Source organism: Gordionus sp. m RMFG-2023, chromosome 2 (assembly GCF_954871325.1).
Source record: "Gordionus sp. m RMFG-2023 chromosome 2, tfGorSpeb1-WG-v2, whole genome shotgun sequence".
Classification (NCBI taxonomy): Eukaryota; Metazoa; Nematomorpha; class Gordioida; order Chordodea; family Parachordodidae; genus Gordionus; species Gordionus sp. m RMFG-2023.
The window spans coordinates 21,786,375-21,802,991 of record NC_088776.1 but is presented as its reverse complement, the minus strand read 5'-3'; the positions used below and the strand labels follow the sequence as shown (position 1 = coordinate 21,802,991).

General features: G+C 25.5%; 1 protein-coding gene across 2 annotated transcripts; it reads left to right on the top strand.

Moving 5' to 3' along the window:
• Positions 1–12,295: 12,295 nt before the first annotated feature.
• On the top strand, positions 12,296–16,384 carry LOC135923456 (SR-related and CTD-associated factor 8-like). 2 transcript variants are annotated; one of them, XM_065458206.1, is made up of 17 exons: positions 12,296–12,369; positions 12,414–12,542; positions 12,584–12,745; positions 12,791–12,890; positions 12,933–13,021; positions 13,064–13,270; positions 13,314–13,409; positions 13,831–13,934; positions 13,976–14,123; positions 14,167–14,357; positions 14,405–14,643; positions 14,693–14,796; positions 14,846–14,956; positions 15,001–15,172; positions 15,217–15,282; positions 15,324–15,503; positions 15,550–16,384. In XM_065458206.1, the coding sequence occupies exons 1-17, from the start codon at positions 12,340–12,342 to the stop codon at positions 16,077–16,079; spliced, it is 2,658 nt and encodes an 885-aa protein (XP_065314278.1). In that variant the 5' UTR covers positions 12,296–12,339; the 3' UTR covers positions 16,080–16,384. The 2 variants fall into 2 exon arrangements, with proteins under 2 accessions (XP_065314278.1, XP_065314279.1); XM_065458207.1 differs by lacking the exons at positions 12,296–12,369; positions 12,414–12,542; positions 12,584–12,745; positions 12,791–12,890 and having other exon boundaries at positions 12,936–13,021; positions 13,056–13,270; positions 15,550–16,379.
• The last annotated feature ends 233 nt before the right edge of the window (positions 16,385–16,617 follow it).

Here is a 16,617-nt window from a genome sequence, read left to right as displayed (position 1 = left end):
TAGAAAATAAGGATCAGAGTGATATGATGAGAGCAATTAAGATTTTATACATTGTTGTCTATGTATTCAAATATTTCCAATTAATTCTTTGCAGAAACAGATTCTTTCATATCAAAAAAACATTTACTGTTGGTTTCTGATTTTTTCTAATCTCAAAGAGAAATTTTTTATAAGTGCCATTTAGCTAATTTTGGATAAGGATAAAAAAATTTATAAAATTAATATCAAACGATATATTCACTAGCAGATATTAACGCCTAAAATGCGTTAAAGGTCAAAACATATATAAATTATAAGGTTAAATTATTTGATAAATTAAATCTTTCACATGAGCAGGAATTAAAGGGTATAGTTAACGTAATTTTAAGACAAATATATATACGAGGATATATCGGTGTGTATCATTTTTATCAAATCTATTATTGATTTACACATAGGTTCGTGTTTTTTATTATAGGTTAAGATATAAACTTTTAATATTGTGTATTCTTCCATATATCAGGAAGATTATAATATAATAAATGGTATAAATATATCATTATTTAAAATAAAGGGGAAGGTGAATGTAAAGCGCTATAGCTTTTAATATATCTCGGTTTTCTTGAGAAAATCTATTTTTTAATTTATTTATCATAATATCCAAAATTGGACAAAAAAACATGATACTTATTAAAAGTTTCTGTTTTATCAGAATAATTAGGAGAAACGATATTATCTATTTGAATAGTAACATGGTCAAAGATATTTTTGTTCTTTTTGCAAAATTTATTTGCTTCAAGTTTGAAATTGAAAAACTGTATTTTAAATATACTTTGTTCACCACCAACTTTAATATTTTATCCTCTTCTTTGGTCTAAATTATTAATATTATTATTGTTACCATTATTTACAGCATTCATCTTAAAATCAATACCATCTTTTTCTTCATTATCCAATAAATATATAATGAATGAGTAAAAGGTGTTTTAATTAATATACTTACATTTTATACAGAAATTTCCTATACTTGTTTGGACTTTGAAAATATTTTTACCAAGATGCATAGTAATTAAATGCAAAAATGAATAATATAGTTGATTAGTGAATTAGAACTCGTCTAATTACAATATTAAATTTGTTAATTTCAATGTTAATTTCAATTAATCATATTTTTAGACAAATCACTGTCCATTTGATCTAACTCCATTTTGCATTCTAAATATGCACCAATTAGTATATCTTTTTTTGTAATTTTATAGTGATTTATATAACGGCAGTAGAACAGAAGTGCCCAAATATATTATATTTCATAAATCAGGACCAATTAAATTTTCTGTGTATAACTGTCCTATTTTAACATATATATCTTTATTATCTGTAAGATTTTTTATTATAAGGTATGTACTATTCCACCTTATAATAATATCTAGCATGGGTTTAGAAACCTTATCCATTAAAAATAAATTTTTATATTTTGGGATTTAAGTAATTTTATGATATTAAGAATTTTGTCTAATTCTAATTTTAAGTATTTTTAAATAAAGCTGTTTACAGATTTGTATCATATGAGCTGCTTCTAACACAGTTTAGACCGAAGTTTTTTTATTAGTGTCGTCTAATATATTTTCCATATTATCATAATAGTCGTCAATATTCTCTGGTATTTTTTTATCAGAGTAAACTGAGATATTTTCATCTTCAATACATAAATTTTCCTGATCACTAACACTTGTATCGAAAAATATCTGGCTCAAATTGTTTTCATTAGAATTAGATAAATCATTATCAACCATCCCTATTGTTCGCACTTCTATCTGGCCATATTTTATATATTGAACATTAATACCTAATATTGATCTAGTAGCTGTATCAATTTTGAAAAAAAATTAACCTGTTTTTTAATTGATGCATAATTTGAAGTCTAATTTCGGATGCTATTGTATTTTATCGACGACTGATCGAGTATTTATTTTCATTTGTAGAGAATGACTTATATGGTCTAGTAAAATACGGAAACCCTCATAATTGACCATTAATGTGTAAATTATTAACTGTAATCAGCCGTACAATACATTGGAAAACCTAAAAAATAATTATTTTCTTTATTATGTCATTTAAATATTTTAACTTTTAATTTATCTATATTAATTTTTTGGAATTTTTCTTTTGCTGTATTCCTAGCATTGAAGGACGAATGGCTATTAGATTCATTTATTTTCATTATGTTTGGGTGCTGAGAGGTTATGTGCCTTTTAAGATTTGCTAAAATTAAAAAATATATTGAATAGTTTATCTTACATATGGTATCGACATCTTTTTGCCACACATGTTGCATGTCGCTAAATTTTCAGAAGAATCAATTAGAAAATGCTCCTTTAGAATATCTTTAAGAATATTATTTTTATTTTGGCTCGGAAGCATTATATAATAAAAATAAAATAAAAATTCTTATCTTTAACTTTCTTGTTTTTCTTTTTCCTTTTAATTTAATTTATATTTTTATTTACACTTGTTTATTATGTATTGAAAAAAAATCAGAAACTAATGTTATAGAAAAATGAGTAAAAAAATTATTTTATTGAGTTAGCCTATGCCATCTATAAAACCCTTTTTATAAATTTAAGCTACATTTATTTATTTAATTATTTTGATTTATATATTTATAAAACATCAAATGTTAAGGTATAAAAAATGTGTTACCCAGATGGGTACAAAAAATAAAAGAGAACTCAGCGTCAGCCATCAATTTCTTTTCGTTTTTCTCATTGCCTCTCCCTTTATTTATTTAATATCTTTTTTATTTCGATTTTAAATAAAATATTATTTTCACTGATATTTTTTTTATAGGGGAGTAAAACGATTGGTATTTTTATTTTTAGTTTTTACATTAAAACTTTGAAGCAAAAAATATTATAGATAAATTCCTCATTTATAAAATAAAAAAAGTATAGTTTTTTAACTATAATACAATAAGAGTTATGAGTAAATATATAGTGTGCTATTTTCGCCATTTTACCCCATACTCATCGTAAAATGGTTAAGCATCAGTGTAAAGTGCTCAAAAAATGAAAATACATAACTTTATCGTTTTATTAAACAAAATACTGCAATTTTGAAATCCATTCATCACTTGTAGATATAAACTAATCAATCCAATACGGGAATGTAAGATATTTTATCAAAAATAGCGCATTTAGAGTCTGGCCCTTTTATGGACATTGTACATTTTGATTCCCTTTGCGATTATTTTTAAAATTGCATTTCAAATAACATATAAACTATTTATTAATGTTGCCTTTTGCTCATGAATATCTTTTTATATGGTGTAGTAGACGTCAGAGTTGTTAAACCCTACTTTTAAAAGTAGCGCGCTACTGCTATCGCTACCCATCAAAAAAAAAGAAGGTAGCGCACTATTAACTATTATTTTTTAAAAGTAGCTTTGGCTACTTTTTATAAAAAAAATTAGAAATAAATTTGTTTTATTTTTTGCTTATAATGTAATTGCATAGTATATAATACATAAAAATCAACATTTATAAATATTTAAATATAGTTAGTTTTGATTATAAAAAAATTTAGGTAAAAAGACTATAATTTATGAAATATAACTATTTATGGTAATATTCATTTTTTATTTATTTTTTTGCATTTTAATAATAAAATTATTTCTATACTATCATCCCCAGCGATGATCAGAAAGTATAAGTTTTGCCTTAGTAAATAATCTCTCAACACTAACTTGAGCGCAAGACAGTATTTAATTTTATATATGCATCTAGGGGATTTTCTATTATATTAGTATCCCTTATTTCATTATCAATGGAAGTCGTTTTTGTTGTTCTAACCAGGGCATCTTTGTTTGCTATCTCAATCATTAGTGACTGGAGACAAAAAATTGCTGTACCAGGGATAGAGTTTTAATCATCATGGTAGATGATGATGGACAACCAATGACATTGGCTGAACTGTATCAATTATAAAATCGACAATAACTTTATTAGTCAGTTTCTGAGATTGGCATGTGCAATATTATTAAACAATTTGGCTTAAATTAAACTGGTCTTTGATGTAGTCTCCCCTATGATAAATTAATAAGATGCTTTTCTATCTCGTTAAACCTGTTGGCATGAACATTCTCATAAAATAAAAATACTAATACAATTTAAAAATGACAATTACCTTTAGGTCTTTTTGAGGTTATAGCTACTAGATTTATTCGAGGATATATTTTTTTACAGATTGAACAAATAAATTTGTAGCCACTTTTTGTTTTTATATTAATTGGAAAATATTTTCTTTTTGAAATGGAAATATTATTGTTATCAAGAACATTTTCTTCTAGGGTGTCTTCCATTTCAGTAGTATTATAATTGTCGACTCACTTACATAGATTTGGATATCCATTTGCAATGACATTTTAAATAATTTACACCAGATGATTTAGGTTTATAATACAAATTGAAAATATAAATTACAAATTAAAAAAATAAATTTCAAAATAAAATAATAAATAAAAAGTATAAATAATTATGATATTACATTTAAATTTTAACGCTTATAGTTACATCCATTATATTTTTAAAAAGTAGCTAGGTAGCGCTCATAAAAAGGAGCGCGCTAACGAAAAATAAATAGTGCGCTATTACTGATAGCCCTAAAAAGATAGCGCGCAGCTACTTGTAGCGAGCTACTTTAACAACTCTGGTAGACATTAATATTTAAAAACCATTTTTTTCAACTTTAATCAGACGGAACATTTTACCAAATCAACTCTATCCCAGGGTATTATATATTTTACATATCGTTATTGCATGACTTCTAGTAAAGCTAGCTTACGAGAAAATTTATTTTATAGCTATGTATGACATTAAGGAACACCTATGACAAAATATTAAATTCCGAGCCTTAATATATTTTTCTAAAGGCAAAACTAGAGGGTAGTTTTTATATTTTTTGGGTAAAAAATGGTTTTTAAGCAAATGTCAAACCAGAAAGGATTTTCAAAAGATGAACATGGATAAGAAATATGATATTAAATATATCTTTACATTAAATTTAATGTTTATAAGCTCACGGGTTTAAAATTTATTCGTGTTAACATTGTTATCCTATCAATCGCTGCTGTATTTGTATTGATTTTTGGCGTGGTCAATAATATCCATGTTAATTTAGTGAAAATTGTACGTTTAAGATATTTTCTTTATTTTTATTTATCAATCAAAGTTCTACAAAATATATTCATATAAGCATATCTTTTTTCTTTAACAAAAAAATATTCTTTATATATCCGCAAAAATGAAAATAAAAATGTTCTTAACAAAAAATATAAATTGTCAATTTTAGCGTAAATATAAAACGATAATTTAATTTGATTTAATTTATGAAACAACAAAAAAAGATTTAAAAAATATAAATTGTCAATTTTAGAGAAAATATAAAACGATAATTTAAATTGATATAATTTAAGAAACAACAAAAAAAGAGTTAAAAAATATAAATTGTCAATTTTAGCGAAAATATAAAAAGATAATTTAAATTGATTTAATTTAAGAAACAACAAAAAAAGAGTTAACAAAAAATATAAATTGCAACGATAAAAAAAAACGTTAATATAAACGAAAAATAAAATCTCGCCAAAAGATATAAAATAAAATAAAATTTTAAATCAACATATCTAACAATAGCTTTACCTCGATCTCCCCTATTATAATATTGATGCATCTTCTAGCTGAGATTTCATCTAAATATTTTATCTTATATTATATTATTATCAACACAGATGATTAAGTGTTTACCAAAAATATAATGTTAATCCAAAAAAAATAATGAGAAATATTATGAAAATTTTCAACTTTACAGGTATTATAACAATCAATGAAACCGAATACAAATATATTCTAGACTAATTTAACTAAAATTATTTTAAAAGGGTTTGTGTTATATTTTATTCAATTGTTACATATTTAGTTTACACATTTAAATTGTGTCAAAATATGTTGAAAATAATCATTTTACTTATTTTTAATTAAAAAAATATGTGAAACAAGTGTTATGACGATTGTCAGCACTACATGTTGTATATTATCATTGAAATTATACGAAACATGCTTAAAATATTTATTCTAGCTTATTTTAATAAAAATTTTTTAAAGGTTATAAGATGAGTAATATGACAATTGCCATCTTTACTTAGTATATTATACAATCATAGAAACCACCTCGAAACATGCTCAAACTATTTATTTTAGCCTATTTTAACTAAAATTATTTTTAAAAGTTCTGAGATGAGTATTACAATTATCACCTTTACTTTATTTGAAACATGATCAAAATATTTATTCCAACCTATTTTACCTAAAATTATTTTTAAAGGTTCTGAGATCAGTGTTATGACAATTGTCACTTTTATATATTAATATATTTAAATTATTTTAAAAAATGTTTTAAATATTCATTTCTCCCTATTTTTAATTAAAACATATGTGAAATAAGTATTATGACAATTGTCACCTATATTATGCTTTACAATCACTGAGATTATCTCGAAACATGCTCAACTAGCCTATTTTAACTAAAATTATTTATTTTTAAAGGTTCTGTGTGATTATTATGACAATTGTCACTTTTATAGTTTACATTATAAAACATCAAAATTATGACAAAACATTTTTATAATAATCATTTACTTATTCCAAATATTAAAAAATATATTATGACCAATTCTCACATTTAAAAATATTTTTTAAGATCAAAAAATAAAATAAAAGATTTTACCTCAAAAATTTTATTTTATTACAAAATATTTGTAAAAATTTTATTTTTAAAGAAATCACAAAATATTTGCACAAAAATTTTTAGATCAAAAATGTTTTATATCATCAATAAAGATTTTATTACAATTTAATTATATTATAAAATTCCCAAAATATATTCTCGAAATCATGGAAAATTTTTACAAAAAACATTTTTTATTTTGCTCAAAAATCTTCTTTGAGCATGCTCAAAGTTTCGCATTTTTTGATCTACAAAAGAGCAAAGTTCTGTGAAAATTTTTGAATTTTGTGCAAATATTAAACACTGTTTTTAACAAAGAATTTGATTGCAATTGCTGACATAGTGAATTATCTATAGTATTAATCTAATTGTTGTATCTGTCGATATAATTGACATTTATGGACGTTTTTCAATATATTTTTTCGAGAAGAATATAAGTTGTTTTTATGTTCCATTGTTTTTAGGAAAAATGGAGTTTAAATGTATAAATGTTATGAAATATATTCGATGGTAATAATAGATATTACAAAATATTTTTGACAGTTTAGGGCTCGAGCTTCTGTGCCCCCCCCCTAGTGACGCTACTGACTACTGTACAGTTGTAGTCTAATCAATTTTTACGATAATTTCTGTAATCACTTGTCGGTCTATTTTCATTTCAATTATTACGAATGTAAATGGTACTCTATGGACTGGAAAAATTCTTGGTACAGTTGTGTCCTTTAAATGTATTCGCATTGCAAAATAACGTATATGTTCCATCTTACCATTGAAAATGGGTTAAATTATTGAACCTACTTCTACATAATATTTTTCTTTGTCAATAGCTCGATGTTTTAGATAGGTCTGTGGACAATCCTTAGCCAAATTTCGCACATGTTTTATCGTTTGATGAGGCCTTCCTAAGTTGAAGGCTACTATCAATGGTAGTCTGAATAAAGGTACCCCATTAGTGTTTATTATTATCAAAGGTGAAATCTTTTCTCGTGATTCAATATTAACATTAACTTGTGTTTCGCTCTCAACACCTATCGGAGGGTCACCATATGCATTCAATAGACAGGTCATTTTAATCTTTGGTAGTCCAATACTTGCCTATATATCAACTATGGTTAATGACACCAGGGCACCAGTGTCAAAATAAAATTCAACATCTATTTCATTATTTTTGCAATTAGTTTTGGACCATTCTGTTACATTCGAATCTTCAATATATTATGAATAGAATCGCTCATAGGAGGGGGGGGGGTGGATTAATAAATATTTAGAGGGTTTCACCCTTAATTCAACCTGGTTTCCTTAGCCTATATATAGCTACGAGATATTTTTATAGGATAGGTGGTAAATTTAATAAAAACAATACGAAATTGGTTACCAAGATCAAAAATAAGATAGAACGATATGGATGACAATCTAGAATTAAGGAAAAGATTTTGTTAAATGAAAAGAATTAAATTGTGATACTTCTATATAAAAAGTATAAGTATATAGGAAAATAATAAGTGAAATTTGAATGCAATAAAATAAGATAAAAAAAAGTAAAAATATAAATCGCGATATATTTTATAAAACGTCATTTGATTTATTTTAATTAATATTAAAATATTATTTTTTAACATTTCCGCTATTGTTATCGCGAATTAATTTTGTCGTCGATTTGTTATCGAGTTACTTTCTTCGTCAATATGTAATCGTGCGTTAGTCATCTGGTTAATTTATTGTTTTACCGATCTTGTTTGTACGTTAATAGGCAGCATCAACATCTTTTAGTACTTGCTTCATCTTCATCTTGGTCATCCGTTAAACATTGTAGCTTGGTCGACATTGTGCGTAAACGGGCCACGAGATCACCATTATCCTAGAGCTGGCCAAGAGATAGATCATTCTTGTATGGCCCACGCGGTCACTTTTATTGGAGCTGGCTAAGTAATCACTATTATCCTTGAATGCCATATGAGATAATCTATATCTCTACATCTCACAAGAAGTCATCACTAGCTATACGGCTACATCAAGCTCACGGAAGTCCCATTAGTTTTTGTATAGGTCACCAGATTTGTGAGCCCAAATGAGATAATCCAGATCTCTACATCGCACAAAAAGTCATCACTAGCTATACGGCTACATCAAGCTCACGGAAGTCCCATTAGTTTTTGCATAGGTCCCCAGATTTGTGAGTCCAACGTTCTTTTATCTTTATGTTTAAATTAGCCAGGTTATCTTATCAGTATCCATTTACCCAATGTCCAAATTAGCCAGGTTTTTTTATCAGTAACCTTTTTCCCACATGTAAATGCCACTATATTATTAGTATAAATGATTTCAAAATATTATTCCCCATAATGTTCCAGTTTTACTAGGCTATTAATTTCCTAAAATTAATTTCATATTATCATAAATATTCATAACATAGAATAATTCCCCAAATTTAAATAAATCATTTAATAATCATATATTTATCATTCTCATTTTTAATAATTGTATTGTGAATAAACATACTTCATTCTTCTGCAATTTTATTTAATATAATCAGCATAAAAATTTTCATTTGTGCCAAAAATAAATGATTTTATTATTTTCTTACTTTTGCAAATTTGTTCATCTACCAATTTTTCTCTATCAGCACTTATAATAATTCATTCAATATCAGAACCATTAATATATTTTCCAAAATGTTTATTATCAACCACAATTTTATCTTATTTTGCAAATTCTCCATAATTTATTCCATTGACTTAATTCCGATTCGCAATTTTATCTTTATCCATATTAATTTAATGAAATTCAATACATTTATATTGCTCACACATATATCACATTTACAAAATTCATTCTTACTATGATATTTTCCAATTAATCCCTATAATCAATTCCATAAAACATTAAATAAATTGATATTACAGGTTCTTTGTCTCGTCGTCACTAATTTGATAAATGGATTAATTTAATATCACATAGTATACTTCATACAACATTCATTATACAACCATAACAATATATATATCCGGTTATCATTTTATATTAGATGCGATGCTTGTTAGTTAGTTAACCTTCACCCAATATTATATTAATATAATCATTATAAAATATATCTAATTAACGAATATAATAATTCATAATATACAAATAATATAATACGATATTTTCATTTTATCAAATGAAAAAATTACATTGTGATACTTCTATATAAAAAGCATAAGTTTATATAAGGAAAATAATAAGTCAAATTGGATTGTTATAATATAAAAAAAAGTAAATAAGTAAAGGAAGAAATGTAAATTGCGAATGTAAAATAAATAATATTAATTAAAATAAATCATAATAAATCGAATGACCAATTATAAAATTATAAAATTATATTTTTATAATTTTTATAATTTATTTAAATTTATTGTAATTATTATTTAAATATATTACAATTATTAATTTATTTATTATCAAAATATTATTTTTTAACATCTATAACAGTCTGGAACAAATGGGAAATATTTTTATTAGTTTGTATAAAATATAATAAAGTAGTAATAATTTATAATGTTAGATCTAATTTTCTTTTGGAAATTGATGATTCCTGAATTATTTTAGAATTAACTGGTGTTAATTCCCAATGAATATTTAAAAGCACCTAACCATTTAATCTATTTTAAATGATTGTGTGCATACATTTTTCGGGAAAAAGGGGGCGAAGGAGGATATTTTTATTAGCTTTAAAGGATATTAACAAAAAATGGCATATTTCTGAAGGGGAAGGGAATTTTCTATCTCACCCCCCCCCCCCCCACCCATACGCTTATGGAATCACTATATATTCTTTGATTAACAACAAATTGCATTATGACCATTTATTTTACATATTTACATGCATTTGTGGCTGGAAAAGTTTTTTTCCTATATAACTTAACCCACTTTTATAACATTTTGTTTTATTATAATCTTTATCAAATTTATTTTTATATTTGACTTTATTATACCATTTTTCAAACATATTATTGTATTTAACTTTATTATAGCAGTAACCGTATTCGTTTTAAATGGATTTTTATAATTATTATTTTCATAATCATAAATTTATCTTGTTGTCAACCTACATATATTCGCTATTTCTAGCGCACCCAGATTTGATTGCCAGATCATGAATAAATTTGAAATTCAATACAATAGTATCTCTATCAAGACCGCATATATAGCGCTAAGATCTTTTTCCAATCTAGGCTTATACATGGCAAACAAAATCTGATCACCCAAACGTTCGTCAATATAATTAAGATATTCACAACGCTTGCCAATTATTCCATTTAACTGAAAATTTAATTATAGTATCCGTTGTTTTTCTAAGACCAACAAAGTCAAGTCTAAACGCAAAGCAGTAGAAGTTGGTTTAAATATTTTAAGGCATTTTGACTTGATAATCTGGATAATATCTACGATCTATTAGTTCAATATTTTTATGCCAAAAATGTTAAAAAGATGTATTTTTATTGAGATTCAGTCTAACTAATATTTTTAAAATAAGAACTCGCTTCCCAAGTAGAAAAATTACGAGATATTGAACTCCATTATCGAATTGTTGAAATTTAACAATAGATAAGCCTGCCAGTTTTCTTTTTTATGCAAAATCTCCTCTATTTAAGGCTAAATAATTACCATTTAAGTAAAAAGTCAAAATATCCAAATAAATATTTTTTGCTGTCTCTTTACCAAAAAAAAACGAAATAGGAAACTGTAGCAGTCTAAGTAGATTAATATATTCAGAGTGTATTTTAATAACAATCAATATTTCAATAGCGTCTGAAGAAGGGGAGGGGGGGGGGTTGGCGCAGGAGTCTGAAAAATTTGAACAGCCCCCTCAAAATTAATTTTTTTTTATACCACAAAAAAAAAGGCTAGCTATAAAAAAGAGGTAATTTTAGATAATGTCATCTAAAAAAAGGTAATTTGGATAATGTTAGCTAAAAAAATAAAAGCAAGTAATTTTGAAAATAATTAAAAAAAATTTTTTTGAAGAGGCTAGTGACCGCTCCCCAACCCCTCTGAAATATAAATTTCTACATAAGATACATACAATAATAATTTTTTTAAATGTCCCTATTTGAAAATAATTTAACAATCCAAATAATTGCAGACGGATTATCTCAAGAAATGATAAATAGTAGAATTATATAAAATATATACAATTAATTATTCTGAATAATTAAAATATTTAATAAATTATTAAAATTTTTGGAATTATTTGACCTGAATAAATCTAATTATTCTTATTTATAGTATTCATTAACTTGTTGATTTCATTTTATTTTAAATAAGCTTTATATAGCTATTTATCTTAATTAAAAAGTCTTGTTAGGATAAATAATACAATTTACAATTTTTGCAAAAATATTCATATAATATATCAGTAATTTATAAATAACGACTATTAGAAATTAAGAAAATACAGATGAATTTCATAATTGAATTTAAAAAATGATGATATTTTCTAATTAATATAAATCTTTAAGATATTCAAAAATTATTAAATTTTAATTTAAAATATTTATAGTAAATTTGCATTCATTAGCTGTTTTTAATATAAGTGAGTTTTCGATGGAAAATGTTAAATTATTTCACACAGAAGTATGATATTATATAAAATAATTATAATTTATATTGTATAATAGTTAATGACTATATATGAAGGAAAGCCACCAGTATCAAAGGCACGTATGAGTCAAATAACGAAAGCTGCTTTGAAATCAATAAAAAATTATAAACATATTGTATTAGCTGTTGAAAAATTTGTTTCTAAAGTTGATTAACCATATTTTTATTTTAATGATTTTCTGCTTAGGCACCCCCGGAATATAAACTTGCAGCACTATATGTCATTGATTCTATTGTGCGTCAATCTCAACATCAATTTGGAGCTAAAAAAGATGTTTTTGGCCCTAGATTTGCTAAGAATTTATATCAAACATTTAAAAGCATTTACAAATGTGTGCCAGAAGATAAGGTATATATTTACACATATATTATGCGTATATTTACATTTTTTCAGAGCAAAGTCATTAGAGTTTTGAATCTTTGGCAAAAAAATGAAACTTTTTTTACAGATGTTATTCAGCCAATATTAGACCTAGCTAATCCTAAGTTTATAGGTTTTCTTTTAAACATTGTTTATGTCACTAATGATATTTAAGAGAAATTAACATCCAGTAAAAAATCTCAAAAAGAGTTTGCAGAAGAAGCTTTGAAAGTTGTTAATGATTTATTAACTAAATGTGGCAAGGTAAATATTTATTTTTTAAACCAATATTCAATAGTATTCAAGGATCCTCATGCTATGGGAATTAATCCACAGCATTATCAGCAACTAGAAATAATTGGTCAATATTTAAAACAACAATTAGATTGTAGTAAGCAAACATCTGATGGTGATATATCAGCAATTACAGTAGATGCAAAGGTAGTGGCACAGCTTAAAGAACTAGCTGCTCAACTTTTTGGTAAAGTTGACATAGAAGATGTTTATAAAAATGTAAGTTTTAATATGCCAAATAATTTTGTACATTATATTTAAGAGTATACAAAATGGGCAAAACAATGAAATACCATTTCCTACAACTATACCTAATTCAATCAAAGATAACACCTCAATGATTCCTGGATTTAACAAAGTTTAATAAATATATTTAGTTTTATAATGATAGATATAGCATTTTATTATTTTCCTTGTAATTAAAATTATATACAATTCAAAATACATAAGGGTTGCATAATAACTGTAATTGGAACTGGATTTATAGTCAATCCCTATAAATGAAAACCTTGGAACGATATTTCAGTCATTGCATAATTTTTTCTATAAACACCTAATAAATTTTTTTGAAAATGTTATTTTATGTATAAGTAAATTTTAAGAAAAACAAAAGGGTTAAGTAAATAGTTATAATTATTAGTTTTTAAATTAAACAAGTAAATTTTGAACATGTATTAAAAATTATGTTAAACATGACTAGAGAATTGGTTTAAAACCTTTACATAATCAAATATTTTTATATAAAATTTTATTAATCGATGAATTATTTATACATAAAGAAATTATTAGACTTTGATTATGGTGACGAAGAAGATGAAAATTTTTGTAATCAAATTAATGCCCCAGAAAAACCCACAGTTCTTAGCGAAGCTAATATAACAAAGTAATATATTATATATTATAAATATATACTTTTGCTTTAAGAACTGCACAAAATATATTGACGGATCCTGTTATCATGAATCAGATCCAGCAGCATTTCATAAAACCTTTTTCTATGGATCCACATTATGGAGACATGCACAGGCAAATTCTTGCACAACAACAAGATGAATTTGATAAGCAAATTAATGTAAACTAATCAAACACTATATATCATACTTATTATTTAAAAGTGTACATCTTCCCTGAATGATTTAAAAAATGAAAGTTACCAGCATATCCCTGGATTATCACCATCTCTTTCTTTATCGAAGGCAAATAATCACAATATGTTATATCAACCATTACTTCCCACAATTCCATCATTTTACTCAGATCAACCACTTCATAGAGATATAAAATCCCCAGAGCTGACAACAGTTACGTGAGTTACTATTAATTAATTAACTAATTATACATATCTATTTTTAGTACCAATAAAGATTATGATCTGAAATGCGAGTCAAACAATAGATTAGAATTCAGAAGTGAAAGAGATCAATTTGAAGATGTAAATCACAAACATAAGAAATCAAGCCATACCAGTAGTAGTAGTAAAAAGACATCAATATCACACCACAAAGATGAGAGAGAAAAGTCACGAACTACAGATAAAAAGTCAGTCAAAAAGTCATCATTTTCTGTTCCATTTAAATCATCTAGCATAACAGGTAATTTGTGATAATGTTTATATATGATTATTTAAAACATTCTTTGTAGTACTTTCTAGGACAATCTGGATTGGTCGTGTACCTAAAAATTGTAATGAACAAGACCTTAGGAAGGCGATGAATGATTATTCCATAACTCCTGAGACCATCAATGTACATTTATACCTAAAACCTAATACATTTACTCTGTTTTATATATAAGATGGTTCCCCCAAGAGGTTGTGCATATGTATGCTTTAAAACACGATCAGATGCCAATCGAATTCTAGATAAGATGAAAGATAGATATAAATTATTTGGAAAGACTCTACAAGTATTTTGCCATCCATTCTATCTAAAAAATTATAATATATTAAGATGGATTGGTCTCCATTCGTAGGATTGAAAGATAATGCCAATTACAAATTATACTGGAATATTTCTTTGGGTGTTTATTACATACCTTATGATAAAATTGATATAAATACATGTGAAAAGTTTAACGAAGGTGGCCTTGTTGATTGGGACTCAGTTCCTAAAGATTTTAAAAGTAAAGCCTTGTTCAATTTTTTTAAATCTATATTTATTCTTTAGAACAAATGGAAATACATATCACTTCTCAAAATTCAGATGTTCAGGATATAGCTATGATGCCCCCAAGTTTCAATAATTTATTCAATATGCCTTTTAAATTTTTTTAGATATGATACAAAATGATAAAAATACACAACAGCTAACAGACGGTTCTAATATACAATACATAAAAAATTATCTAAATCTTCCACCTCCATTGCCCATTGGAATGCCCTCAATTCCACTTTCTGGAATGCTCAATCCTTCCTTAAATAGTTTCATCATGTCACAACCCTTTAACAACTCAAGTTAATTTTACTATATTTGATTACACAATTATTAATTATATTTTAGTCCGTTTACCTTTACCTCCTCCTCGTTCCACATCTTTCTTGCAATTTAACAATCCAAGTTTTGATAATATAAGAATGATCCCCTTTCCTCGTCAATCATCTCTTACTATGAACACCCCAAACTCTCTATATAATTCTTCTTTTGACTCCTCTGTTGTGATGAATAATAGTAATGTTGTTACTTCTCAAAATAATATGAAAGTGGAGGAGGAAAGTGAAGATGATGACGATATCCATGATATCAATCCCTCTCTTTTACCTACCAATTTATTTTTGAAAAACCTCAAAAATCGAAATACTAACAACGAGAACAAGGTCCAAGCATCTCTACCAATGAGACCTCCTTTTAATCCATATATGGGCATGAATATGACACAACACCAGCCATCACTCTACCCTTTAATGATGCGAGCCCGTCTTATGATGTTACACCAACAACAACCTCCACCCCCTCCACCACCAGCCAATCCCATGATGAATCCATTTTTAAATCAGCCCACATTATTTCCTACTAACACTTTCCCTAATTAAAACAAATTTCTGCAACCCTTACGTAAATTTTATCATCTATTTAATTTTTATTATTATTAATTCTTTGTACATGTTTCAGTAATCACATTCAAATTATATAAATTTTAAATCATTATATATATAAAAAAGATAAATTTTGATAGATACATTTTAGATTATTATTATAAACATAAATTTCATAATTGTTTAATATTTCAGATTTTTAAAACATTTATATGAATTAGAAAAATTTCTCACACATTTTATTCTCAAATGCTTTTGTGATTCATTATTTAAGGGACGAGTGCTATTTATTAAGATACTGTTCTATAGTATAGATCAAATTTATTTTAGGTTTTTATGCGCAGAAATATATATATCTTTATACTACATTTGATAAAATTAATTGCATTTTTTGAATTTTTATGTAAATTAATATTTTGTATATTAACTCCTAAATATATAAATGTAGCCTTTAAAATATTAACCCTTCATCTATTCAATTCATAAAGATATGGCATAAAATCAGGGTTGCCAGGTAAAACATTTTAAATTGAGA

Coding starts and splice junctions, on each gene's coding strand:
- LOC135923456 (XM_065458206.1), top strand. CDS start 12,340: ATGGAAAATGTTAAATTATTTCACACAGAA. Junction 13,935..13,975: donor AGCGAAGCTAATATAACAAA/GTAATATATTAT, acceptor TTTTGCTTTAAG/AACTGCACAAAATATATTGA. Junction 14,957..15,000: donor TATTTGGAAAGACTCTACAA/GTATTTTGCCAT, acceptor TAATATATTAAG/ATGGATTGGTCTCCATTCGT.